The sequence below is a fragment of the Dipodomys spectabilis genome, unplaced genomic scaffold, assembly GCF_019054845.1.
Source record: "Dipodomys spectabilis isolate Male_0828 unplaced genomic scaffold, ASM1905484v1 ptg000003l, whole genome shotgun sequence".
Lineage (NCBI taxonomy): Eukaryota > Metazoa > Chordata > Mammalia > Rodentia > Heteromyidae > Dipodomys > Dipodomys spectabilis.
In genome coordinates this window covers 15,260,925-15,286,607 of record NW_024870680.1, presented here as the reverse complement: position 1 = coordinate 15,286,607, position 25,683 = coordinate 15,260,925, and the positions used below count along the sequence as shown (strand labels likewise).

At 49.6% G+C, this 25,683-nt stretch overlaps 1 protein-coding gene across 1 annotated transcript in view; it reads left to right on the top strand.

Moving 5' to 3' along the window:
- Arhgef17 (Rho guanine nucleotide exchange factor 17) overlaps positions 1-23,992 on the top strand; it is a 63,700-nt gene extending 39,708 nt beyond the window's left edge. Inside the window, exons 2-21 of the mRNA XM_042689040.1 lie at positions 3,420-3,497; positions 9,693-9,875; positions 11,846-11,962; positions 12,174-12,266; positions 12,468-12,644; positions 12,922-12,972; positions 13,211-13,320; positions 13,426-13,511; positions 15,390-15,508; positions 15,709-15,922; positions 16,461-16,534; positions 16,991-17,190; positions 17,384-17,685; positions 18,108-18,357; positions 18,591-18,677; positions 18,972-19,039; positions 19,259-19,407; positions 20,206-20,380; positions 20,483-20,752; positions 23,172-23,992. Coding sequence (XP_042544974.1) covers positions 3,420-3,497; positions 9,693-9,875; positions 11,846-11,962; positions 12,174-12,266; positions 12,468-12,644; positions 12,922-12,972; positions 13,211-13,320; positions 13,426-13,511; positions 15,390-15,508; positions 15,709-15,922; positions 16,461-16,534; positions 16,991-17,190; positions 17,384-17,685; positions 18,108-18,357; positions 18,591-18,677; positions 18,972-19,039; positions 19,259-19,407; positions 20,206-20,380; positions 20,483-20,752; positions 23,172-23,368 — 3,000 coding nt within the window. The 3' untranslated portion in view covers positions 23,369-23,992. The remainder of the gene's footprint in view (positions 1-3,419; positions 3,498-9,692; positions 9,876-11,845; positions 11,963-12,173; positions 12,267-12,467; positions 12,645-12,921; positions 12,973-13,210; positions 13,321-13,425; positions 13,512-15,389; positions 15,509-15,708; positions 15,923-16,460; positions 16,535-16,990; positions 17,191-17,383; positions 17,686-18,107; positions 18,358-18,590; positions 18,678-18,971; positions 19,040-19,258; positions 19,408-20,205; positions 20,381-20,482; positions 20,753-23,171) is intronic.
- The last annotated feature ends 1,691 nt before the right edge of the window (positions 23,993-25,683 follow it).

Below are 25,683 nucleotides of genomic sequence, written 5' to 3'. Positions count from 1 at the left end.
ATGTAGACACTGTCCTGCTTCCCATCACTATACTTTTGCAGTGCCTTGAATGGGAGATTATTAGTTCTGTTTCATAGACAAGGAGTGTGGAAATAGTGATTAGGTGACAGGAAGTGCAGAGCTGGGGACCCTGTGTTCTGAGGCTACCTGGTCAGGATAAGGGAAAATGTAGAGTGGTGGAAACCTAAGGCTTAGCATGAGGTGGCTGAAGAGACTCTGGTCCAGGCTCTGTTAGTGCATGTGATCTTAGGCAAGTCATGTCACCTTTCTGATTTGCTTCTTCTGTTCAGTGGAGATAACACATGTATCATGGAGCCGTGAGTGAGGCTGAGTTCTCTTGTGTCTATGAGTTTCCTGGGGCCATAGGGGCAGGAGTGGGCATTGGGTTTTCCCTTAGGAGGCCCTCTGGGCCCTGCTGCTATATGCCTCCACTCTGTAATTCTTTTGTTGTTATTCTGCTCCTGGGGCCCAACCTCAGGGCCTAGGCACTGTATCTGAGGTTTTTTGCTCAAGGCTAGCACTCTACCACTTGCACCACAGCTCTATTCCAGCTTCTTGGTATTAATAATTGGTGATAAGAGTCTCATAGACTTTCCTGCTCAGACTGGCTTTGGACTACATTCCTCAGACCTCAGCCTCTTGAATGGTTAGATTATAGATGTGAGACATTAGCACTTGTCTGATTTTTTTTTCTTTTAAGGCCAGAGAAAGATAAATGGTCTGGTTCTAGCTGGGACACTGAGGTAGGACCTAGGGAGGGCAGCAGAACACAAGGCTGACAAGGTGGAACAAGCCAACCTTATCCTGTATCCCAAGAGGATGTCACTCACACACATCCTCACCCTTACATCCTGCCATGAGAACCCACTTTTCTGAGTGTGCTCATTGGAGGACGAGGACATGAAGGGACAGATCCTGTATCAGAGGGAACAGCACCTGAGATGTGTTTGCCATGAGCAAAAAGACAAGCAGTAGCTGGGTCAGGAAGACGTAGAGCTCAGGTCCACTAAGCAGATGGATACTGGACATAGTAGTGACCAGGGCAGTCCCACTTACTAAGTCTCTGCCCTAAGGGGCTTTGGGAATAGGAACTTCAGGGAGGCCACAGACGCAGGCACTCATCTTGATTTGCCACATGCAAAATGTGCCCCAGTGAGCAGACCTTCATGGCTGGAGACCAGGCAGGACCCAGATAGTAGCCTGGGCCAGACTGAGACCTGTGAGAGGATGGAGAGGGGAAACAGCCAGAGGTCCGTGGGCTCTGTGGATGTTGGCCTTGCCTAGGACCAACTGTTGGACTTACACCAGTGAGGAGTCCTGAAGAAGAGTCCTTGCCCAGGGAAGGGAACCTTTTAAGGGCTGGTGCCCTATGGTAAAGCACCAGAAGTGTGTAGAAGTGGGCCAGAGGCTTGAGGACTGGTGGAGTGGGCAGCATAGAGCTCTGTCCTGCAGAGACCACATTCCCCAGCTGGCTTCCAGCTCAGCCTTTCAATAGGAATGGGCATACCCTGAGAGGGTAGACAACTTGGCTCTCAGGTGTGGGTGAAGGGACCTAGTACTTCCTTGGGGATTCTCTAATTAGGTCCCCAGGAGAGAGGCCTTAAAATGGGAAGAGTAGCCAGGTGCTGTGGCTCTTGCCTATAATCCTAGCTACTCAGGAGGCTAAGATTTGAGGATCAAGGTTTGAAGCCAATTTAAGCATGAAAGTCTGTGAGACTCTTTACTCAACTACCCAAAAAGCCAGAAATGGAGCTGTGACTCAATTGGTAGAGCCCTAGCTTTAAGCAAACAGAAACTCAGGGATAGTCCCTAAGCCCCAGGAACAGCATAAAAAAATAAAAGGGGAAGGGGAGTAACAGCATCAACATCACAGGTGATAAAGTGGGTTAGACAGCATGAAACACTCAGAAGGGTGGCTGGCATATAGGACAGCTAAGGAACTCTCTTTCCCTCCCTCCTTCCCTCCCTCCCTCCCTCCCTTCTTGCTTTCTTCCTTCCTTCCCTCCCTCCCTCCTTCCCTCCCTCCCTCCCTCCCTTCTTGCTTTCTTCCTTCCTTCCTTCCCTCCCTCCCTCCCTCTCTCCCTCCCTTCTTGCTTCCTTCCTTCCTTCCTTCCTGTGAGTTGAACTCAAGGCTTCATGCTTGTAAGGTAGGCACCTCACCACTTGAGCTTTTTGCATTAGTTATTTGTGAGGTACGATCTCTTGTGCCTGGGCCAGCATGGGCTGGATCATCTTTTATGCTTCCCTGTGTTGCCCGTGATGATAGGCCCACCCTACTGAGCCCAACTATTGGTTGAGATGGAGTCTTACAAACGTTCACACCCACGCCAGGCATCAGTGGCTCACTCCTGTAATCCTCGCTACTCAGGAGGCTGGGATCTGAGGATCACAGTTCAAAGCCAGCCGGGCATGAAACTCTGTGAGACTCTGATCTTCAATAAAACCACTTAGAAGCCAGGCACCGGTGGCTCATGCCTGTAATCCTAGCTACTCAGGAGGCTGACATCTGAGGATCACAGTTCAAAGCCAGCCCAGGCAGAAATATCCGAGAGACTCTTATCTCCAATAAACCACTAGAAAGCCAGAAGTGGTGCTGTGGCTCAAGCGGTAGAGCACTCGCCTTGAGCTGAAGTGTGCAGGAATAGTGCCCAAGTCCAGAGTTCAAGCCCCACGACCCACAAAAATAAAAAGCTTTAATGTTCCAGGCTGGCCTCTAACTGCAATCCCCACTCCCTCTTCTCTACCTCCCAAGTAGCTAGAATTACAGGCTTGAGTCATTATACCTGGCTTCAGTGAAGTTTTAAAAGAGAATTGGGACCCAGCACTGTGTGACAGTGGCTAAACCCTGAGTCTGCTCAGCTTTGTGACCTCTTGTGTGACCTCTGTGTGACCTTGGTGGCTCCATCTGTAGCAAGAGTGTGTGTGTGTCCCCTAGAGAACTGTGAGTCCCAGCTAACTGGGGCCTGTCCCACTGGCTTCAAGCTTCCTGTGACATTTTCAGAGCTGGCAGCTGCGCGGGAAGGAGGTATCTTCCTTTGCATAGGTGAGGGTTTTAGGAATTTTTTCAGTCCTTTTCGATAGCTCATGGGGAGTCAAGAAGTAAGCCAGAGGTTTCAAAACTTCCAACAACTACAGAGGAGGGGAGGTGTAGGCTTGACTCTTGGGAGAAGTACAGGTCTTTGAACTACAGTGGGTATCCCCCATGGGGAAGGGCCTGAGCACAGAAGCTGGCAGTGTGGGGCCAAGAAGTCCTTGTTGCTATCAAACAGCCAGGAGTCTCTGGGGGGGCAGGAGGCAGCCCTAAAGGCCAGGAGTGGGTGTGGGTGGCTTTTCTGGGCCTGCAGGTAGGCCAGTGTGTGGCTGCAGGTGATGGGGCCGAAGGGGAACAAGACACTTCTCATTCTTTCCCTCCCCCACAGGACATGCGGAAGCACGTGACCATGACCCTGCTGGACACGGAGCAGTCATACGTGGAGTCGTTGCGCACCCTGATGCAGGTGAGCTGTACAGCTTAGGCCCCCTGAGCCAGGGAAAACTGGCAGAGGACAGAGAGCTGTGACACATCCTCCCGAATGATGTGGCCACTCCAGAGGAGTCAGAAGCCCCTTCTCAGCAGGAGGGGACGCAGCCAGGCCTCCTAAGGGCACGAGTTCCTCCCCGACTTGCCCTGGACCTGAGCTAGTTGTGAACCCCTTTGGGTGAACCTTTATGTATTGACTGGGAAGATCTTTGTTGACTGGAATGAGATGTTGATCTCCTGCTGTGAGCCAGCAATATCTAGGTTCTGGGAGTCCAGGGATGAGGGAAAGGGAAGAAGGGACAGGGGAGGGAACCCCTGAGCCCAGATCAGCCTCAGTCCTGATGGGGACAAATGGAGAACATGAAGCCTGGAGGGTACCTGCCTGAAATGAGGTCCAGGAAGGCTCCCCAGAGGAGGTGTTGGCTTCCACCACTGAGACCCAAACACTTAGCAGCAGAGAAAACATGTGCAAAATCACAACAGGACAGGCCCTGGCACATTGAAAGGCCCATGTGGCCAACATGGAACATATGAGGGATTGGTGCTAGGGTGACATTGAGGAGCCAGGAGAGCCACACTGTGGGAGCTTTGAATACTAAAAGGATCTAGACCCCACTAGGGCCCTGGAGAGTCAGTGAAGGCTTTGAGCAAGGCAAAAGTGTGACTGGATCCTAGATCAGCTACTGGGAAAGGGGGGTTGCATAAGAGTAATCCATAGCCGCTGAGCTTAGACAAGAGCAGAGGCTTCTGGGAGGATGAGCTGAGGACAGACACTAAGCAGCAAGCTGTGAGGGTGAGGCTAGGAAGACAGGAGCCTGGGCTCCTGATCTGGGAAAGGCACAGTGAGGCACACGTCTGGGGTGACATAGTGTGTTGGAGTTTAGACCTGTGGGCTCTGGGGAGGCCCAGAGTCTAGATGCCTGTACCAAAGTGGAGTCTGCAGTTGCGAATCAGTTTGCTCAGGCCACCCAGGCAGAATGAGAGCAAAGGGTAAAGGTGGAGCCTGGGAAACAGCCAGAATAGTCATTCATCCATTCATGCCACAAATCTGTGTACCAAGCATTGTTCTCTGGCCAGGGCAGGGGGTACAATTCAAGAGCTCATGGTTGCTGGGCACCAGTAGCCTCACACCTATAATCCTAGCTACTTGGGAGGCTGAGGTTGAAGATCAAGACTCAAAGCCAGCCTACCCAGGAAAAGTCCTTGAGACGCTGATTAACCACCAGAAAGCCAGAAGTGGAGCTGTGATTCAAGTGGTAGAGTGGTAGCAAGTGGTAGCAAAAAATCTCCTGGCCCCTGAGCCCCAGGAGCAGTGTGCACACAGACACAGATACACATACAGACACAGACACAGACACACACGCACACACACAGTTTACAGTCTGTTGCTGAGAGTAGTACTGGGTACTGGGAGCCATCCAATCCAAAAGCTCATGCCTGCGGTAGGCAGTATTAAGCCTTGAGGACTGTGCACTGAGTGAAGCAAGCCAGTCACAGAAAGACAAATACTGCAAGAATCCACTTAGGTGAGGTTGAAGAGTGGCCAAGCCCTTAGAAGCAGGAAGTGGGGTGTCCAGGCCTGGGGTAGAGAAGGTGGAGAGAATATTCAATGGCAAGAATTTCAAATTGGGAAGATAAAGACTTCTGGAGGTAGATAGTGGCTATACAAGTGTATGGATACTTAATGTGTATGTATTCAACTATGCCCTTAAGATGGTAAACTTTATAATATGTCTGGTCGCAAAGAAATGCAATGCTTCAAAAAAAAGTTCATCAAGAGATTAGAGCACAGAATAGGGCTTGCTTTGCTGTAGGGGGGCTTCAGGGAAGGTTTCTCTGAGGTTGGGGTGGTTAGCATAGACTTGAAGGTGGGTAGGATCTCAGCAGGGAGATCCTGAAGAGATTGTTCCAGACAGGACAGCAGGAGTCACATCCTCCAGGTTGGAAGAACCCTGGAGCAATGAGGGAACCAGGAGGCTGTTGTGGCTGCTAGGAAGGAAGCAAGACTGGGCCTTATAGGGCCTGAGGGCTGTTAGACAAGGACTAGGCTCTCCTTTCTCCATGATGAAGCCATAGGAGGGACCCCTAAAATGTCAGGGAGGAAGAATCCTCCCCCAGGTGAGAGCTGAGGCAGTTGTGTCCTGCTAGGTGATCTTAGCCTAATCACCTCACATCTCTGAGCTTCAGTTTTATTGCAAAATGTAACTCATCACATCTGTCCCCCAACACAAAGATTAAAAGGTAATGTTGCCTCTCATGCCCATTGGCAGACAGAGGACAGCTGTGGAGAGCTGAGAGCAGGCAGGGCCTGGTGTGTCCTCCCCCTCTCAATCTCCCAGGATGTAGGTCATGCAGGACTTGTGGCAGAGGCAGCCAGTGTTGAGATGGACAGAGGAAGTGGACAGGAGGGGGTCACCTGAACCCAAGGACCGGAGTACACAGCTGCCCTGGAGTGTGGGAAGGACACATGACTCTGTGTTGTGACTTGGTTGTTCTTGGCCAGCTGTGTGACTCCAAGTGTCTCCCATGGCAGTCTGTGTTTCAGCTACCCTGTCTATAGAGGGAATATTGGTCACACTTGCCTCAACTATAGATTGTAAGAAGGCGTGTGTGTGTGTGTGTGTGTGTGTGTGTGTGTGTGTGTGTGTGTGTGTGTGTGTGTGTGTGTGTTTAAGGTTGCATTTAGTCGTCGTATTTACCTTGTGGAGATTATAACACCTTTTTGTGGGAGGAAATAAAGGCTCTCTGTCTCAGAAACATGCCAAGTTCCTGTGAGACAGAATGCCTACTATGTGCCAGGCACTATGACAAATGCTTTACATGAAGTCACTTGTACCACCCTCTCTAAGCCCCCATTTTACTGATGATGAAGTTGAAATACAGAGAAATAGAGTATCTTGTCCAAGGTTATGGGTTAAGAAGGGCCATAGGTTGGATGGGAACTGTCAGTCTGACTCATTCTTCCCTCTTATCCACTGTGTACACTGCCTGAAGCAGTGTATTAAAATGTAGACTGAACTAGGTGCTGGTGGCTCATGCTTGTAATTCTAGCTACTCAGGAGGCTGAGATCTGAGGTTCACCATTCAAAGCCAGCCAGAATAGGAAAGTCTGTGAGACTCTTTTTTTTGGGGGGGGGGGGGGGTCCGGTTGTGGGCCTGGGCGCTGTCCCTCAGCTCTTCAGCTCAAGGTTAGCACTCTACCACTTGAGCCACAATGCCACTTCCAGGTTTTTTTTTCCTGCTTATGTGGCCCTGAGGAATTGAACCCAGGGCCTCATGCATGCAAGGCAAGCGCTCTACCACTGAACCACCTTCTCAGCCCCATGTGAGACTCTTATCTCCAGTTAACCATCAGAAACTAGGAAGAGGAGTTGTGACTCAAAGTGGTAAAGTGCTAGCCTTAAGCAAAATAACAAACATAACAAAATTCAGGAACAGCACTCAGCACCCAGGCCCTGAGTTCAAGCCCCATGACTGACAAAAATAAAAAAATAAAAAATATAAGCTGAGGGCCACTGGCTCATGCCTGTAAACCTAGCACTCAGGAGGCTGAAATCTGAGGATCTCAGTTCAAAGCCAGCCTGGGCAGGAAAGTTCATGAGACTTATCTCCAGTAAACCACCAGAAAAACAGAAGTGGTGCTATGGCTCAAGTGGTAGAGTGCTAGCCTTGAGCTGAAGAGCTGAGGGGCAGCGCCCAGACCCAGAGTTCAAGCCCTGACAATAAGTAAATAAATAATGGACACTGCACTCCACAGCCCTAGTGCTAACTTCTGGTGATCACTGCTAACAAAAATAGACCAGTAGTGTTCCTTCAGGCCAGGACTTTCAAACAAAGTGGTTACATCCAAGGTCAGTAGCCAGGAAATGGGATTTGAACTCAGGTCCTGAGTCTACACCCTTTCTTGAGGTGACAGACTCATCCTCGGGGCCTGTTGTGAACTTCAACACTCCCAGCTAAGGACCCCACCCCCACCCCCCCCACCCCACTCCCACTCCCTGAGAACCCTGACCAAGCCCCCTTCTTCCTGGCACCTGACCTTTTCCACTCTTGTTACATGTCATATAATAATAATAAAGTTATTTCTTATGTTTGTTTTCTAGCCCCTCTCACTCAGCTGCATGCTCACAGATGTGGGGGTTCTGTCACCCTGGGCTTTGGGGCTATGCACACAGTAGTTACTCAGTGAGCATTTGAGGGAATGTAGGTGTTGACTTAGCTGCTACGCCTTGGCAGATTCTGTGTTGACATCTCTGTTCAGTCTTTCCTTCCATGAGCTAGGCAAGATTCTGGGTGGCACTGGCCAGGGAGCTCTGAGAGTCAGGCTGCCTGTTCCCCTTACCGTCACCATGGGCCTTTGCAGAATCTCCAGAATGCTAAGATGATTCTATTGAGTTTGACTTTCCCAGGTTTGTTTTAACAAAACAAGCCAGATTTTTTTAAATGTTTGATATAAATGTTATTGCAACATCCGCATGTTCTTTTTCAATAACGCCCTCACTTCCTTGCCTGTAGTTACAATATGGGCCAGTAGAGGGCAACCTTTCCATAAAAGCTATTGAGCAGTCTCCATTCCCAGGAAACTACTGAATACAGATTTGAAGTGGAAAAACAGGAATGTTAGTTACAGACTCTGTAGGTCCCCTGTTACTTCAGTATCTTTTCTGTTTTGTGTTCTTCACAGCAGTAGGAATTCCATATGCAACTGAATCTACTTTTTTCTCTCTTTCGTTGGAATACTGGGGATTGAACCAGGGCCTTGTACTTGTTAGGCAAATACTCTACCACTTGAGCCCCAGTGCCTTTTGTTTGCTTTTGCTTTTGCTTGTGTGTGTGTGAGACAGACAGACAGACAGACAGACAGACAGACAGACAGACAGAGAAAATTCAGGGGCCTTGTACTCTTGTTCATCTCCACCAAGTTTATAGCCCTGCATTATACTGCCTCAATCATTTTTCTGCCTGAGCTGGCTTTGAGCCATGATCCCCTAGGTGTCAGCCCCTTGAGTATGTAGGATTATAAGCATGAGCCAGCAGTAGTCAGATGCACTTTGTTGTTGAGATAGAATCTGGCTACTTTTGCCTGGGCTGTCCTAGAACTCATAATCCTCTTAACTTCTTCCAAGTAACGGATGTGTGTGTGTGTGTGTGTGTGTGTGTGTGTGTGTGTGTGTGTGTGTGTGTGTGTGTGTGTGTGTGTGTGTGTGTGTGTGTGTGCCAGGTTGATCTTTACATTTTAACATCTTGGGAACCAGAGTTCATCCTGCAACTGACAGCACATTACAATTTAATTGGCAACGTGGTTTTTGTTTGTTTGTTTGTTTGTTGTTGGTCAGGGGGCTTGAACTGTGGACCCAGGCACTGTCCCTGAGCTCTTCAGCTCAAGGCGAATGCTCTACCTCTTGAGCTACAGTGCCACTTCTGGTTTTCTGGTGGTTAATTGGAGCTAAGAGTCTCATAGGCTTTCATCCCCAAGCTGGGTTTGAACTGCAGTCCTCAGATCTCAACCTCCTGAGTAGCTAGGATTATAGGCATGAGCCACCAGCACCCATATTTTCTTTCCTAAAGATAAAAATAATTGTTTATCTTAGACTAGATGAATTTTGATTTGTTAATTATTTTTTTCTTTTTTTATTATTAAAAGTTTTTTATTGTGAAAATACTGTACAGAGGGGTTACAATTACATGGGCAAGATAATGAGTACATTTCTTATCAAGCATTGTTGCCTCCTCCTTTGTTTCTCTGCGCTCCCATCTCCTCCCCCCCTTGTTAATTATTTTTTTTATTTTCCCTTTTATTTATGTGTTTCATCTGACTATATATAAGCTCAGTCAGGACAGGGATTTAGGCCTTTCTTATTCTCCACTCTCTCCCAGTACCTAGAACAGTGCCTGGCTCATAGTGTTCAATAGTATTTGCCCAGGTAACAACAAACAGGTTTATTTGTGCATCCCTTAAACTTCCCTGAGCCTCTTCACTCCCTTCATATGCCACAGCATAGGGGAATAGGTTCCTACCCCCCTACCTCCTGGTCGAATGAGGGAAATGTGGGAGGCATTACTGTGCAACAGGTCTGGGTGATTGCATGGGTACTCACCCAGAGAACTGTGTGGTGACATGGGGTACCATCTCTGGGGGAAACATACACTGACCCCATGGATCCATTCCCAGGGCTACATGCAACCACTGAAACAGCCGGAGAACTCTTTGCTGTGTGACCCATCGCTGGTGGATGAGATCTTTGACCAAATCCCAGAGCTCCTGGAGCACCATGAACAATTCCTGGAGCAGGTGCGGCACTGTGTACAGACCTGGCATGCCCAGCAGAAGGTGGGGGCTCTGCTTGTCCAATCGGTGAGTATCCCTGATGCTTTCAGGACTTCCTAGACACTCACATTGACTTTAGATCTGGCTCTATCCCCTGGGTGGCCTTGAACTTGGATATTGTCCAACCACAGAGCATGGCCAGACTCTGGTATGGACTTCAGCCCCAGACATTCACTGATCTAACCCTGGTCCAGTGCTTAGTATTAACCTTGAGCTGGTTCTTAACCCAAACCTTATTGGGTTCTAGTAGTGACTTCAACCCCTAATTTAACCAGAATCTGATCTACTGCTCTGACCTTGAACATAAGCTTGACCTTGACACTGGCCTTGTCCTGATTAGCTCTTTTCATCATGAGGCATTTTAGTAATCATAGCTAATGCTCTTTGGTACTTATTGTATGTTGGGAATTTTGAATATATTAGAGACAGCAACAGCCTTGAAAGGAAGGTGAGCTTACTACCCTGATTTTCAAGGTGTTAGTAGAGAGATGGAGGAGTAAGTCACCTGAACAGAGTTGAGAGTTGTGAGTGGTTCTAGAAAATGTGACTCCAGGCTCCAGCGCTCTGTGTCATGGGACATATTCCTCACCTGTGTAAGCTTTTCAAGGTCTTATAGTCAAGCTTCACTTCAGAAAGACCTGCAGAAACAAGACTAATAAACATTTCAATAAATATTTGTAAACTATAACATGGTCAGGGTCTGGTGGTGGTACATGCCTATAATTCCAGTAGGTGATAGAAGGAGGAGGATGAAAGTTCAAGTCTAGATGAGGCAAAAGCACGAAACCTTGCCTAAAGAGTAATAAAAGCAAAAGAGTGGCTCAGGTAGCAAGCATGAGATTCAGTTCAATTCCCAGGATTGCAAAACACATTTAAAAAGAACATGTCATTTTTTTCCTTTGTTATATTTATATGGATTTAATTACATTTGAAAAACTTAGTTGCATTTTGTTTTACCAGAATTACCATGAATGAATAAATGAATGATGAGGTTCATATACATCATAGCCAAATGCAAACTAAAATGATAACTCAGAGCCACATAATTTTGAAAGCAAAACTGTAAAAACCCTTCCAAAAATTCTACAAGCAAATTAAAAATACCTTATCTGTTTTGGCTTGTGAGCATATTTTAATGTGTTCATTATAATGTGGGGTGGGGCCTTGAGCCTAAAAAGATTTTAGACTGTCCCAGCTGTCCTAGAAACTGATGTAACCAGAGAGTGAGCAGTAGGGGAGGGTTATGAGACAGCTTCCCTCATTACCTTCAGTGTCCGTAGGCTGTGCCTCCTGCCTGTACCATAGACTGTGGCAGAAGCCCTGGCTCCACATGAAGTTCAGCCGATGATGCTGTGTCCTAGGACTGGGCCGCTTCAGACCCTATACAATCTTAAGACAGTTCACCTTGGAGAGGCAGGAACTCTACCTAATATGTACTTTTCTGTGGCTAGGACAGGAAACATCAGGAGAAGCCAAAGAACAGGTGCATAACAGAGACCATGCCTAGAGGAGGCAAAAATGGAGCTTAGCCCCAGTGGGTGGGTGAGATGGAGTGTGGAAAGAGGCATTTCCGGTGGAGGGGGACAGTATGAGCAAAGGCCAGGCAGCTGAAATAATTCTGTGCACTTTAAGGACAGTGCCTGGCTATACGTGGTAGGATCAGAGACTTAGGGACAGAGGTGCTCAGTCAGAACCCAGCCTGAGTTCACAGGACACATCAGGTACACGTACTTCACTCTCACACAGACATACACGGAGCAGATGTACCTATGTATTTATGTATGTGTGTTTATATGTGTTTTTCTCTGTGTGTGTGTGAATTGAATTGAGGGCCTTGTGTACTTGCCTGGCTTTTTCGCTGAAAGTTAGCCCTCTTTCACTTGAGTTGCACCTCCTCATCCACAGTTGTTTTTGGAGGAAACTGTTCATGCCTAAATCAGTGGAAGAATAGGTGAGTAGGACACTTGAGGGTCTCCAACATGCTTCCTTACCCACAGTTCTCCAAGGACATCTTGGTAAACATCTATTCTGCCTATATCGATAACTTCCTCAATGCAAAGGACGCTGTGCGTGTGGCTAAGGAGGCAAGACCTGCCTTTCTCAAATTCCTGGAGGTATGTGGGCCAAGCCAAGGGGTGGAAGAGACCCTCACCTCCAGCCAACAGTGAGGGCCCGGGAGCTCCCAGATGGGGCCCATGGCCCTAGACAGTGGGTCAGCCTCTACCCTCAGGTTGAGCTGTAGGGGTTTGCTGGGATCCTGTCCTGGAGAAACCTTCTTGGTATGTCCTTGCTCACATGGGGTCTCTCACCTGCTTCGGGTTTCAGCAAAGCATGCGAGAAAACAAGGAGAAGCAGGCACTATCTGACCTCATGATCAAGCCTGTGCAACGGATCCCACGCTATGAACTCCTGGTGAAGGTGAGTATGGGTCTGGGTAGACAGGGAGCATAGAGAAGATTAGAGGCCCTGGGGACCCCTGCTTGATGGAGCCTAGCATCAGAGTCTTCAGAGAAAGGAAATCCTCCTTGGTCTCTGCCCATAGTCCCTTTGACTACAGCATTCAGCCATAGGCCCTAAGGATAGCTACACAAGTCCTTAGGGTTTTTTTTTCCCCTTCAGGACCTCCTGAAGCACACACCTGAAGACCACCCAGACCACCCACTCCTGCTGGACGCACAGCGGAACATCAAGCAGGTGGCTGAACGCATCAACAAGGGTGTGCGGAGTGCTGAGGAAGCAGAGCGGCATGCCCGTGTGCTGCAGGAGATCGAGGCCCACATCGAGGGCATGGAGGATGTGCGTGCCCCCTTTCCCTTGCCCCCGTGTCTGTGTCCACTCAGCCTTTGTGTCTTCATTTGTCACCTGGAACTCTGGCCTGTCCACATCCACATCTGCAGTGAGCTTACACCTGTGATCACACAGCTCTATCCATCCATCTCTGACCATGTGTCCTGGGCCTGACAGCACAAGTGGGAAGGTGGACAGGATACTACTTTCCACTGGCCTGGCCCATGGGTCTCTGGGATAGGGATTAATAACTAGCCTTTATGACACTACATTCCCTGCTCCACAGCTCCAGGCCCCTCTGCGGCGGTTCCTGAGACAGGAGATGGTCATTGAAGTGGTAAAAAGTATTCTATTTTCTGTCCATCTGTTCCCACCTCCCCACCTCCATTTACTCTTCCCACACCTGCTGCCCACAGGTCTCCCTGCTGTAATTGCATAGCTGGGGGGGGAGGGGGAAGGGACCGGGGAACCCTCACCCTCCCTGGGCTTCATTGTACCCTTAGACACTGAGGGTGGGTATGGGTGGACTTCTGGACCATGGGTATCCATCCTGAATCTTGACTTGGGCCCCACAGAAAGCAATTGGTGGTAAGAAGGACCGGTCCCTCTTCCTGTTCACGGACCTCATTGTCTGTACCACCCTGAAGCGAAAGTCGGGCTCCTTGCGACGGAGCTCTATGAGTCTGTAAGTGTCTGGATGAGACTGCTTGGTTCAGGCAGGGGGCGTAGTTGTCCTGCCCTGGACCCCATTCCCTTGCCCTTCCCAGAGCACCCCATTATCTGCCCACAGGTACACAGCGGCCAGTGTCATTGACACAGCCAGCAAGTACAAGATGCTGTGGAAGCTGCCGCTGGAAGATACAAACATCATCAAAGGTGGGGCTGACCTAAGTCTGCCCAGGAGTTGTGGTTTTGGGGTCTTCCCCTAAGAAGCCTCCTAGAGGTGTGAACATGGTCAGTCTGTCTCCCTGTCCATCTGGATTTCAGATTTTGAGCTCACTTCCCCATCTAGTATGAGGGAGGTAGAGAGAAGGACCAGGTTGGCACCCACAGAGTTGGACCCACTGTCCAGGCAGATTACCTGCAGAGTGGCAGGACCTAGCCAGGCAGGTGGGGCTTCAGGAAGAGCAGGTAGAACTGTAGTTACACATGGGTTCATCTAAGCACCTAGTGTTGGGTGATGTTGCACAATCTCTCTAAGCAGTGCTATAGGCAGTGCTGTTCCTTGCTCTGATGGCCTGCTGTGAGTCATCTTGTTCTCACAGACGTTAGCTTCCTCTGCTTCTTTCCCACTCCAATGATAAGAGGCCCAGTTAATAGGCCCTCCTGAGAGATGAACCAAGACCTGTCAGGGTCCTATGGAGGAACAAGCTGCTGGTGATAATGACTCATCCACCTCATTGCTTCTCACTGGAAATCAGGCCAGCAGACATAATGATCACGTTTAGGTCCTGGTCCATTCAGCTGTGGCCAGGAGTGGGGCAAAGTCATATGGAAAGTCAAAGTCAGTGGGATTGGGGCAGGACAGTTTTTCTCAAGAGTAGCAGCAGATTGTCTTAGTCTGTGGGCTGCTATAACAAAAAATACCACAAAGCAGGTCATCTTATAATAAGCAGGAATTGATTGCTCACAGTTCTAGATCAAGAAAGCAACAGATCTAGTATCTGGTAAGCGGTACTACTTTCACTTATGAAGGCCCCATCCATATGACCTTGTCATCTCCGTCCAGCCCATCACCTAATACCAACATAGATTTCAACATAACAACTTTTAGAGAGACACAATATTGAGACCATAGCTGAGCTCTTCCAAGCCCTGACTTTCTTAGTCCATATTGTGGCTGTCTACCCAGCACACATTGTTTTCTCTGTAGACTCAGTCCTCTGTGTCTACCACAAGTTCTCTATTATCATTCCACTTTACTCCATGTTCCTCCCCCTCCTCATCAGGCTGTCTTTCTCCCTTGCAGGGTCCCTGGCCACAGGGTCATTCCAAACATCACTTCTCAGTCTCACAATCCTTTCCAGGTCTTCCTTCTTACCATTCTGCAAGCTGTGGCCTACATACTACAATATTACCAATACCCTGCGTAAACAAGGGCAGAAGACAGGGGGAAAGTGTCATTTAGGAAAAAGTGAACAAAAGAAAGCTTTCTGTCCCTTGGCTTTCATGCCTAATGTCATGTCCAAGGATAGAGAGATGGTCCCACATAAAGGCCACTGGTCCAGAGTATATATACCCAAGCCAAGTAGTGAGCAGTGGAATGCCCAACTGGCTTGTAGGACCAGCCACTTGGCAATGGTCAGCTGTGGGATTGGACCAGGAAATGCAGGGCCCTGGCTTGTTGCTCCTCCATTGTGGAGAAGCAAGTTCCTAGGTCAGCAGAGTTAACTGCTTGGCATTTTTCCAGTGAGGCCGCACTGCTGCCATAGTTCTGTGCTTGCTAAAGTTTACAAAACCTGCAGAGCCATCTGTCTTTCATACTTTGTGCTTCTCTGTCAAGTTCTCTAAGGGCCTGGCATCCTGTGCCATATGGCTCTCAACCATGTCCAGTCTCCCGTTCCCAGGCCTGGGGTTTCTCTGGAAACTGCCTGCTGCCTGCTCCTGAAAGCTTGGACTCCATTAAGCTTGGACTCTCAGTTTGCCAAGCCAGTCCCTGTGCCCAACTATAGGCTGTGCAGTGAGGGAGGAATGTGTCTGTCTAAACTGACCTTGTCTGTCTGTTTGTCCATGGCCTTCCTCTGTCCCCACCAGGGGCATCCCAAGCCACCAATCGGGAGAGCATCCAGAAAGCCATCAGCCGCCTGGACGAGGACCTAACCACACTGGGCCAAATGAGCAAACTCTCTGAGAGCCTCAGCTTCCCCCACCAGGTCTGTTGCAGGTGGGAGGGTAGAGACATAGCTGCATCTCATCGGAGGGAAAGGGAGTACCCATCTATGGGAGAGTCTTGCTCTCTGTTGGTCTAGAGAGCAAAAAGTATCCCTTTCCTATCTGAGGGAGAGGCAGATGCTCACACAATCCCAAGGCCAGGTGCGTGCTATGGCCTGAGGCCTGGGCCTTTTCCCTACAGAACCTAGATGATGCGCTACGGGATCTCTCAGCTGCTATGCACCGGGACCTGTCAGAGAAGCAGGCACTATGCTATTCGCTTTCCTTCCCACCTACTAAGCTGGAGCTGTGTGCCACCCGGCCTGAGGGCACTGACTCCTTCATCTTCGAGTTTCCCCACCCTGATGCCCGCCTAGGCTTTGAGCAAGCCTTTGATGAAGCCAAGAGGAAGTTAGGTAAGCCTAGGCCCATGCTGGCAATCTTTTCTCAGAATCTCCAAGTAGTAGCTGACCTCAAAAGCCAGAAATTCCAGAACTACAGTGCTCCATCAGCTGGCAAGGAGGGTAGATTGAGACTTACACAGTGAAACCAGATCAAATACTGACTGTGGGCCTCCTCAGGTCATCCCTAGGAGAGAGAGGACTCCATGGACAGGACCAGCTTAGGGCATAGACCCCACCATGGGCCTAAATGGCCCAAACCCTTCTTCTCCTCCCTTCTGACCAGTGTAGGTAGATTATTGATCAGAATCCATGGCTTACAAACCTCTGGATCTAACAACTTCATTGTACAGATAGAAAAATTGAGATCAGGGACAAACAGGCTATAACTTACAAGCCTTCCTTCTAGTATAACTGGGGTCAACCACTTCCTCAAGACACTTTCAGGGGAGAAAGGGAAATGGGGGTGGACTGGACCAGGGTGAGGTGCATGCTGAACAGGGTCTGTCATCCTCTGCACTGACCCCTGTCTGTCTATCCATCTCTACTGCAGCATCCAGCAAAAGCTGTCTAGACCCTGAGTTCCTGAAGGCCATCCCCATCATGAAAACCCGCAGCGGCATGCAGGTGTGTATGCATATGGCCATGTGGATGTGAGGATCCAGTGCTAGCATGTGGTCATGGATTTCACTTGCTTCCAGCTCTCTGTACATGTGTGTGGATATTGCACATGTATCACATGTGAATGGCTGTTTCTTGCATACCTGTATCTATGCATGCGAACAAAGGCTATAATTATAATTACGTGAAACTCTCTTAATTCATGCATTCCTATGTGTCTGCATAGGTACCAGCATTAGCAGTGCCAAATGTTGCATGCATGTATCTGATTATATTCCGAGTGTGTGTATGTGTCCATGCAGGTATGAGTGCACCTGACATATAAAAGGGTGCATGGGAATCCACACCCCCCCTCACACACACAAGTCTGCCACCCTCCATTCTGCTGGGGTCACCTGGCAGAGTATGTTGCAGGCAGCAATTTCTCATTCACCTTTCCCTGTCCATTTTTGCCTCTTGCAGTTTTCATGTGCCGCCCCCACCCTCAGCAGCTGCCCAGAGCCTTCACCAGAGGTGTGGGTGTGCAACAGTGATGGCTACGTGGGCCAGGTGTGCCTGCTGAGCCTGCGCGCTGAGCCCGACGTAGAGGCCTGCATCGCTGTCTGCTCGGCCCGCATCCTCTGCATCGGGGCAGTGCCGGGCCTGCAGCACCACTGCCACCAGTGAGACCCGGGCTGGGTGCACAAACCTGTGGGAAACAAACCCCAGTCCCAGCACACTGAGCCCACTCTGTGGTGGACAGTGTATAGTGGGTGTGGGTGGGTCCTGTGGTCGGCATGTTCATGGGCAGGGTCAGGTCAGAGTACTGATCTGGCTCCTTCTAGTGGCCATTGTCCCTTTTCCATGTTCTGGCAGGGAAAGGCCTGAGTCCCTGAGGAACCCTTCTGATGCAGCACCTGAGCCCCCAGGTCCAGAGCTGGAGGTCGAAGCTGCAGTGGATGAGGATGCAGCCACACTGGTGGAGCCAGGGACCCAGCCCTGCTTGCACATCTCCATCTCAGGCTCTGCTTTGGAGATGGCTCCGGGTCCAGATGAGGGTGACCCCCGCCCTGAGTTAGTGCCCTTTGACAGCGACTCGGATGATGAATCTTCACCCAGTCCCTCAGGGACTTTGCAGAGCCAGGCCAGCCGGTCTACCATCTCCTCCAGCTTTGGCAGTGAGTGTGTGTAATTTAGGACTTACAGACTGAGTGGACTGCCAGGAGGGGAAGAGGAGGAGACAAAGGCTGGAACCAAATCGTTGCAATTAACACAGGAAGGGGAGAGCAACACAATGGTCAGAGCCTGTGCCACTGAGAACCTAGGGCAGTGGTTTAGACAAGTGGGATCCTGGGTATTGGGCAGAGTGGTTGGTTCCTCTGGCTAAGGTATGGTAGATGGATGGAATGTGGGACACTATGGTCTACACTGTCCCTGAGTGGAGTAACACTGTACAGAGGCCCAGAGGCTGGATAGGAGCAACTGCAAAAAGAAGAGCGTGGCCAGAAGGGACTCAGTAAGGGCAGGCTTAGGCTTAGAAAGATGTTAGATGTGTGGCTTGGTGGAGGGGAAGGGAGCCATAAATGTTTGTCCCCCTCAGATGAGGAGACTCCAAGCTCTAAGGAGGCCACTGCAGAGACAACCAGCTCTGAGGAAGAACAGGAGCCTGGCTTCCTATCCCTGTCTGGTTCTTTTGGGCCTGGTGGTCCTTGTGGCACCAGCCCAATGGATGGGAGAGCCCTTCGCCGCTCCAGCCGAGGATCCTTCACACGGGGAAGCCTCGAAGACCTGCTGAGTGTCGACCCTGAGGCCTACCAGAGCTCCGTATGGCTGGGCACTGAGGATGGCTGGTAGGAACAAGAAAAGAGCTGGAGACACAGTGCTAGACATGGGTGTCCCGAAGCAGAAGCAGGATTTTGGATCAGGCCTTAGAGGTTCTGCTGCCAGAGATGCCAGAGGGATTGTCCTCGTGGGGATATATAGTACCTTGCGCAGGCACCTGGCATAGGGGAGGTGGGTGGAGAAATTACTCCTGCGACTAGTCTGCCAAGCATTTGTCACAGTGCTCACCTCTGACCCACAGTGTACACGTGTACCAGTCCTCTGACAGCATCCGAGATCGCAGGAACAGCATGAAGATCCAGCATGCAGCCTCTGTAACCTGCATCTTGTAAGGCCCCTAGATGCCTGCCCTGCCCTCTTCTTTTCACTGGGTTCTTTCCTACTGGCCTTTCTTTTGGGAGGCAGGCCAGCAGGATGAAGGCCTAGCCCTGGGCCAGCTGTGCTTGTAAATATACTGTGAATTCTGTCATGTCACTGCCTCAGGCTCCCCTTCCCTGGAGAATGGAGTGAGAGGAGGTAGTCTCTCAGGAGCCATGGCAATTTGACTTGTGATAAACCTAGCTCCAGGCACTGTACTTTGGCCTCCTAAAATTGCCTGACTCCTTTTTTTTTCCCCACCCAGGTATCTGAATAACCAGGTGTTTGTGTCTCTAGCCAATGGAGAACTTGTGGTCTACCAAAGAGAAGCAGGTACATGGCCCCCCATGCTTGTCTCACCCTAATCCTTTTGCTGATGGTGGAGTTATCTTCTGGGCAGGTGGGTACCCAGACCACAAGTCTGGTGACATGGCTTTGAGCAAGTTCTGGGGCCTCAGTGTTCTTACAGATGGTAATTTTTATACCTCTTCATGGGATGATGAGGCTTCAGTGTGCTAAATTTCCTGTTTTCTTTTCCTCCTCACACTCCAGGCCACTTCTGGGACCCCCAGAACTTCAAATCGGTGACACTTGGCATTCAGGGGAGCCCCATCACCAAGATGGTTTCTGTGGGTGGGAAACTCTGGTGTGGCTGCCAGAACCGAGTCCTTGTCCTGAGCCCTGACACACTACAGCTAGAGGTACCAAGGGGGTAGAGGAGCAGAATTGGAGTCTGGGGATGAGCTGGGCCAGTATGAGAGGGAGATGAGAAGTATCCAGCTGAGGGGCTGGGGTTTTCTCTGGCCTCTGTGTGACATAGGGCCAGGCCCTATCCTTTGACCCCCATTTCTTCTCTAGCTGATGAGGAAGACAGAAAGTACCCCATATAGATAGAAGTCCTTATTCACGCTCCTGCCCTCCCACTCTCTCAATGCAGGTGTGGGGGGGGGGGGTGCCCTAAGGAAAAGGTCCTTCCTGATGTAAACAGCACTTACCATTAAACACTTGCCTTTAGTCCTGGCTTCATTTACATCCATGCCAGATATTTCCAGCCTGTATGGGGTCGGAGAGCCACAGGTTCCCTTGATTTCCCTCTTTCTTATTATTTCGCTAGCTGGGCTAGAGTCCAAAACCTGGGTTCAGGCCCCAGCTCTGTGACTGTGTGAGTGTTCTTTGGTTCTGTAATGGCCCAGGAGAGGCCAACAACTGAAAACACTACAAGCCTTAAGTTCTCTGATCTGTACATCACTCAGGTTACATGAGAAAAGGACACACTCTTTTACTTCCTGGGAACTAAGTGGGGGAGACACTAGTGTAAGCATGCTTTGGAAGGTTGATCATCCAGACCCAGGACCCAGCCTTGGCTGTCATCTGAGGGGAGGGGTGGCTTCTGGAGGCAGTTGGTGGGAGTTTGGGAGGGAATGTGAACCCTGGTGGGGTCAGGCCAGGAGGAAAGCCTGCTGGTTACCAACTGCTCTCTGCCCTCCCTTCACCCACAGCACACATTTTACGTGGGGCAGGATTCAAGCCGAAGTGTGGCTTGCATGGTGGACTCCAGCCTGGGTGTGTGGGTGACATTAAAAGGAAGCGCCCATGTGTGTCTCTACCATGCAGACACCTTTGAGCAGCTGGCGGAGGTAGATGTCACCCCCCCTGTGCATAGGATGCTGGCAGGTACTAACCATTTCCACTGCACCTTTCCTTGGAACCTTTCTGTCCTGTGCTTGAGGAGGCTGAGCCAGAGCCAGCATTGGGCCTGATCTGTTTCCTTTCTAGGCTCTGATGCCATCATCCGACAGCATAAGGCTGCCTGCCTGCGGATCACAGCGCTGCTGGTATGTGAGGAGCTGCTATGGGTAGGCACCAGTGCCGGTGTTGTGCTCACTATGCCCACCTCCCCCAGCACTGTCAGCTGTCCACGGGCGCCTCTCAGCCCTGCTGGCCTAGGCCAGGGGCATACCGGCCATGTCCGGTTCCTGGCCGCAGTCCAGCTCCCCGATGGCTTCAATCTGCTGTGTCCAACACCACCACCTCCCCCAGACACAGGTGGGTCTACAGAGACTTTTATATGTATACGTAGTAGAAGTACTTGGGAAAAAAAAACAACGTAAGGTTTATATAGAAATTTATACGAGCCTGGCGCTGGTGGCTCACGCCTGTAATCCTAGCTACTCAGGAGGCTGAGATCTGAAGATTGCAGTTCAAAGCCAGGCCGGGCAGGAGAGACCGTGAGACTCCTATCTCCAATAAACCACCAGAAAACCGGAAATGGCACTGTAGCTCAAGTGGTAGAGCGCTCGCCTTGAACTGAAGAGCTGACGGACAGCGCCCAGGCCCAGAGTTCAAGCCCCATGACCGACCAAAAAAAAAGAAAAGAAATTTATACGAGTGAGGTGCTCTGGGTTTGATTCCCAGCACATAATGTCCTACCCTGACATAGAGTTCCTGGACTTTTGGGTTAGTACTTCCTCCTGCCTTGCCAGAGGAGGCTCTGCAAGGAAAAGTGTAATATAGAACTGGAAGTGGCACGTGTCTTCGTAAATAGGCTACAAAAATCCCAAAATGAAATCTAGGATGTTGTGTGAGTAAGAGTAAGTGAGAGAAAGAGAGAGACTGTGTGTGTGTGTGTGTGTGTGTGTGTGTGTGTGTGTAAGATCTTGTCCAAAGAAGAATCATGAGTCAGGCATGGTGGCACACACTTGTAATCCCAGCAACCTGGAGAGTGGATGCACATTTAAGACCAGTCCAAGCTGTCTCAAAAGAAAAATTATAAAATAAATAAAAGGACTGGATGTGTAGCTCAAATGGTAGAGCATAAGCACTTGTCTAGGACGTGTGAAGCTCTAGATTTGGTGCCAAAAACTGGAAAAAAAAAAAGAAAAGAAAAGAAAAGTGTCTATGGGAGACAGGAAGTACTTTATACACTAAAAAATAGAATATGCTTGTAGGAAATAGATCCTGTTGTATGTGGTCCTTGTACAAAACAGGAAATAAAACCGGATTGGAAATCATGTAGCGGGCAGGAAGAGGACTCAGGAAGTGATGTGTAGGCAGGAAATAGAAATAGCACCAGAAACAAGAGCATAGAATGGCATATAGGACAGGAAGTGGGCAGGGAGAATCAGAGAGTGAAGCAGTGTGAAATCACAGAGGTCATAATCAGAAAGACTTACTTGGGTGGGACAAGAATACCTCTCCCCAAGATGAAGTAACTGTGGGATTAAGCACAGTAAAGTCTGAATTAGCAAAGCAGTAAAGCCTGTCAAGAATTGTCTGAGTCTAAAGAAGATGAGCGACCTACCTGAGAAAGGACTGTTGGAAATAGTAATGTTGTATAGAATTGTGTATATTGTGCATAGCTTACCAATTGGACATGTTCTATGAAATGCATCACTAGGCAATTCCATTGTTGTGTGGTCATGATAATGTGTACTTTCACAAACATAGATGGTATAGCCTGCTATGCAGCCAGGCTGTATAGTTTAGGCTATTGCTCCTAAGGCTACAGTGAGCAAAACAAAACAAGATTAAATCGTGCACAAGAGGAAATGATGCGGTCAACCAATGTACTGCACACAAGTGAATAGAACTTAAATGTATAAGTAGTAGGAGTACTTGGAAAAAACAATATAAGGTTTGGTATAAAAATTTATACTAATGAGGCACCCTGGGTTTGATTCCCAGCACAGGAAAGAAAAAAAAAAACAGACATAAGGTAGCAACATAGTCATTCATTATGTGTATTATGTGCAGTGTGTAATTGGAAAGGCTCTGCCTTTATATAACTGACAGTGCCATAGGTCTGTTTACACCAGCATCACCGTAGACATGTGAGCAATGTCTCAAACAATGTCATGAATAAGGCTGCAACACCCCCAGGCTGTAGGAATTTTTCAGCTCCATTACAATCTTATGGGACCATTGTAGCATATGTAGTCTGTCATGTTGGGCAGCACATGACTAATAATAATGAAATAGGCTTTTTTTTTTTTTTGGTGGGGGACAGTCTTAGGGCTTGAACTCTGGGCCTGAGCACTGTCTCTAAGCCTCTTGGTGCTCAAGGTTAGTGCTCTACCACTTGAGCCACATTGCCACTTCAAGCTTTTTGTGTGATTAATTGGAGATAAGACTCCCACAGGCTCGCTTCAAACTGCAATCCTCAGATCTCAGCCTCCTGAGTAGCTAGGATTATAGGCATGAGCCACCCTCGCTAAGCAAAGAAGGCATTTTAGATGTAGTAATCAAGAGAGTAGTTTGACCCTGGGAAGTTCTGACCATCCTGACTAGAAAGTCTAGCTACCCAGAAATAGGTAAGAAGTCCTGGGCTAATAGGGTATGGAATCCACTATTGGAAATTTGCTGGTCTTACTGTCTTCTGGGGTGTGGACTTCAGGCTGTGAAGGTTATGATAAAACTCAGTCACCTCAGACTGACATATCTTCTCTTCTGCCCCTCCCACACACAGGACCTGAGAAGCTGCCAACCCTAGAGCACCGGGACTCTCCCCGGCACCGAGGCTCCGCCTCAGCCAGACCAAAAATGCTGGTTATCAGTGGAGGTGATGGCTATGAGGACTTCCGGCTCAGTAGTGGAGGTGGCGGCAGCAGCGAGACCGTGGGCCGAGATGACAGCACAAACCACCTCCTCCTATGGAGGGTGTGACCCTGTCTTCCGTGGCCCAGGACTCGCCTGCCCACTGCCCCAGCCTGCTTGCCTCTTCCCAGCCCACACGCAGACCTTGACCCCAGTATCTGAGCAGGGTGCACCTGTGCCTGCGTGGGCTCTGTATCACTGTCTCAGAAGCATTCCCAATGGAACATGTGCTGGCCATCTAGGCCAGGGCCTCTCCCACCCACTGGGTGCTCTGTGCTCCCAGTTTGTGATCAGGTTGGGGGCATGTGGGCTGCCCAGGACCTCTGTCCCTGGAGCTTCTACCAAAGACACGACTGGACCTGGACCCCATGGGACTGGGGAGGCCACGTGCAATATTGGGAGGGTTTTCTGGGGCAGCAGGAAGGCTGGGGAACAGCATCCTTTCCCATGTACAGTATTTATGTTCCTTTTTAGATGAGTACTTTCCAAAGCACTTATTTATGCAGTGACTTGGGGCAGGGCATGATGTGAGGAAATGACAGGAAGTAAAATGCCAGTTCCTGCCTGAGGGGCCACTCTGGTACCCTAACTAAGCCTTCCGGAAGGGACCAATGTCCACACACCTTCCCCCATTACACACACACACACACACACACACACACACACACACACACACACACACACACACACACACACACACACACACACACACACACACACACACACACACACACACACACACACACACACACACACTGCATGTCCAGGGCATTGAAACATGCCCTTACATACACTTTCAACCCATCCCAATCCAGAGGCCAGAACCAAGTGCCCTTAGCCACCCAAACAAGATGACTGTCAGGAAACTCCCACTGGGGGCCCTCTCAGGCTTTGGCATTTCCCAGGGTGTTGGTGGTGCCTTTAATGGTGTCTTAATTTGGGAACCCTGGTGGGGCCTTGGACAGGGCTTTCTCTCGGGTAAGAGAAAAGGACCCTGACTCCTCACAGTCCTTTCCCCAGTCCCCACCTCCCCATGTCTCATGCACTGGCACTGTGGTCAGCTTGGGGGTTGGATTTACAGCTGACCACTGAATCCCTTTTCACACCCTGTCCTGCCGGGGGATTGGGGAGCCTTCAAGAAGGACCCTCCCAAAGCAAGGGGGTCCTTCAGTTGGGAAGGCTCTCTGTTGAGGGAAGACTTTCCCCGCGCCTTGCAGGCTATAGGGAGCCACTCTGACCCTTGGCCCTTGCTTCAGCTACAACTCCAAAGGTCTGGTTTCAGATGGGGTTTGTTCTGTTCGGTTTTGTTTTTGTTTGGGGTGGGTGGGTTATTGTGGTTTTAGATTGTTTCTCTTGCTACCAAACAGTCATGTATTAACTCTCCTTGGATGATGAAACTTAAAGAAGTCAATAAATAGAAACACCAAAATGACTGCTCCCCAGTTGGCCATGGGCCAGAGGCCTCCGCCAGCTATCCCAGGACTGTCACCCCAGCCACAAGGGCTGCCCAACACCAACTCACTTGGTCAAAAGGGAGGCCTTGGAGAGCCCAGAGAGTGTGGTGTTACTCTAAGCAGATCATTGCTTCTGTCTGAGCTTAGAAAATTTAAGGTGTGCTAGTTAAGCTTTGTTAGCAGGTTGCATTTTGAATCTCCAGCAGATTACTTAGGCAATGTAAAACAGTACAGACCTTATGTACATCATCTGGGCATCAACCCAGAGCCGTCAGTCTGTGATGGGCTTGAAAGTGATGCTGACACGTGACAGGTGGCCAAAGAGCCAGGGCACTAGGGAGCCTGTCTAAGGCTCCTCCAGGAAACCATGTCCAGAAGGTAGGGCTGGGAAGCCCTAACCAAAGCCAGGAATCCAGTCTGGTGAAATCCATCTTCATTCTGGTCCAAGAAGGAAAAGGCTCAGCAATGGGGCAGAGAGCTTCTCACACTGCACACCTGCAGGACCTGAGGCTACAACAGGAAAGTCTCTAACCAAAATCACTGAGTTAGAAGCTCAATTCTGCCAGGCACCAATGGCTTACACCTGTTATGCTAGCTACTCAGGAGGCTGAGATCAGAAGATTGTGATTTGAAACCAGCCTAGGTAGAAAAAGTCTGTGAGACTCCATCTCCAATTAACCACCAGAAAACTAGATTGGAAGTATGGCTCTAATGGTAGAGTGCCAATTATGAGCAAGTGAGCCAAGCCAGAGCACAAGACCCTAGGTTCAAGCCCTGTACTGGCACAGACACACAAAGTTCAGTTCCTAGACTGAGTGTGTAGCTTAGCAGCAGTGTGTGCATAGCATTTCAGTCCTCAGATGTGGCACACACATCTCAGGAGTGCCAGCCTTCAAAGCCACAGGACATGCTGAGCACATCTCTGCACTA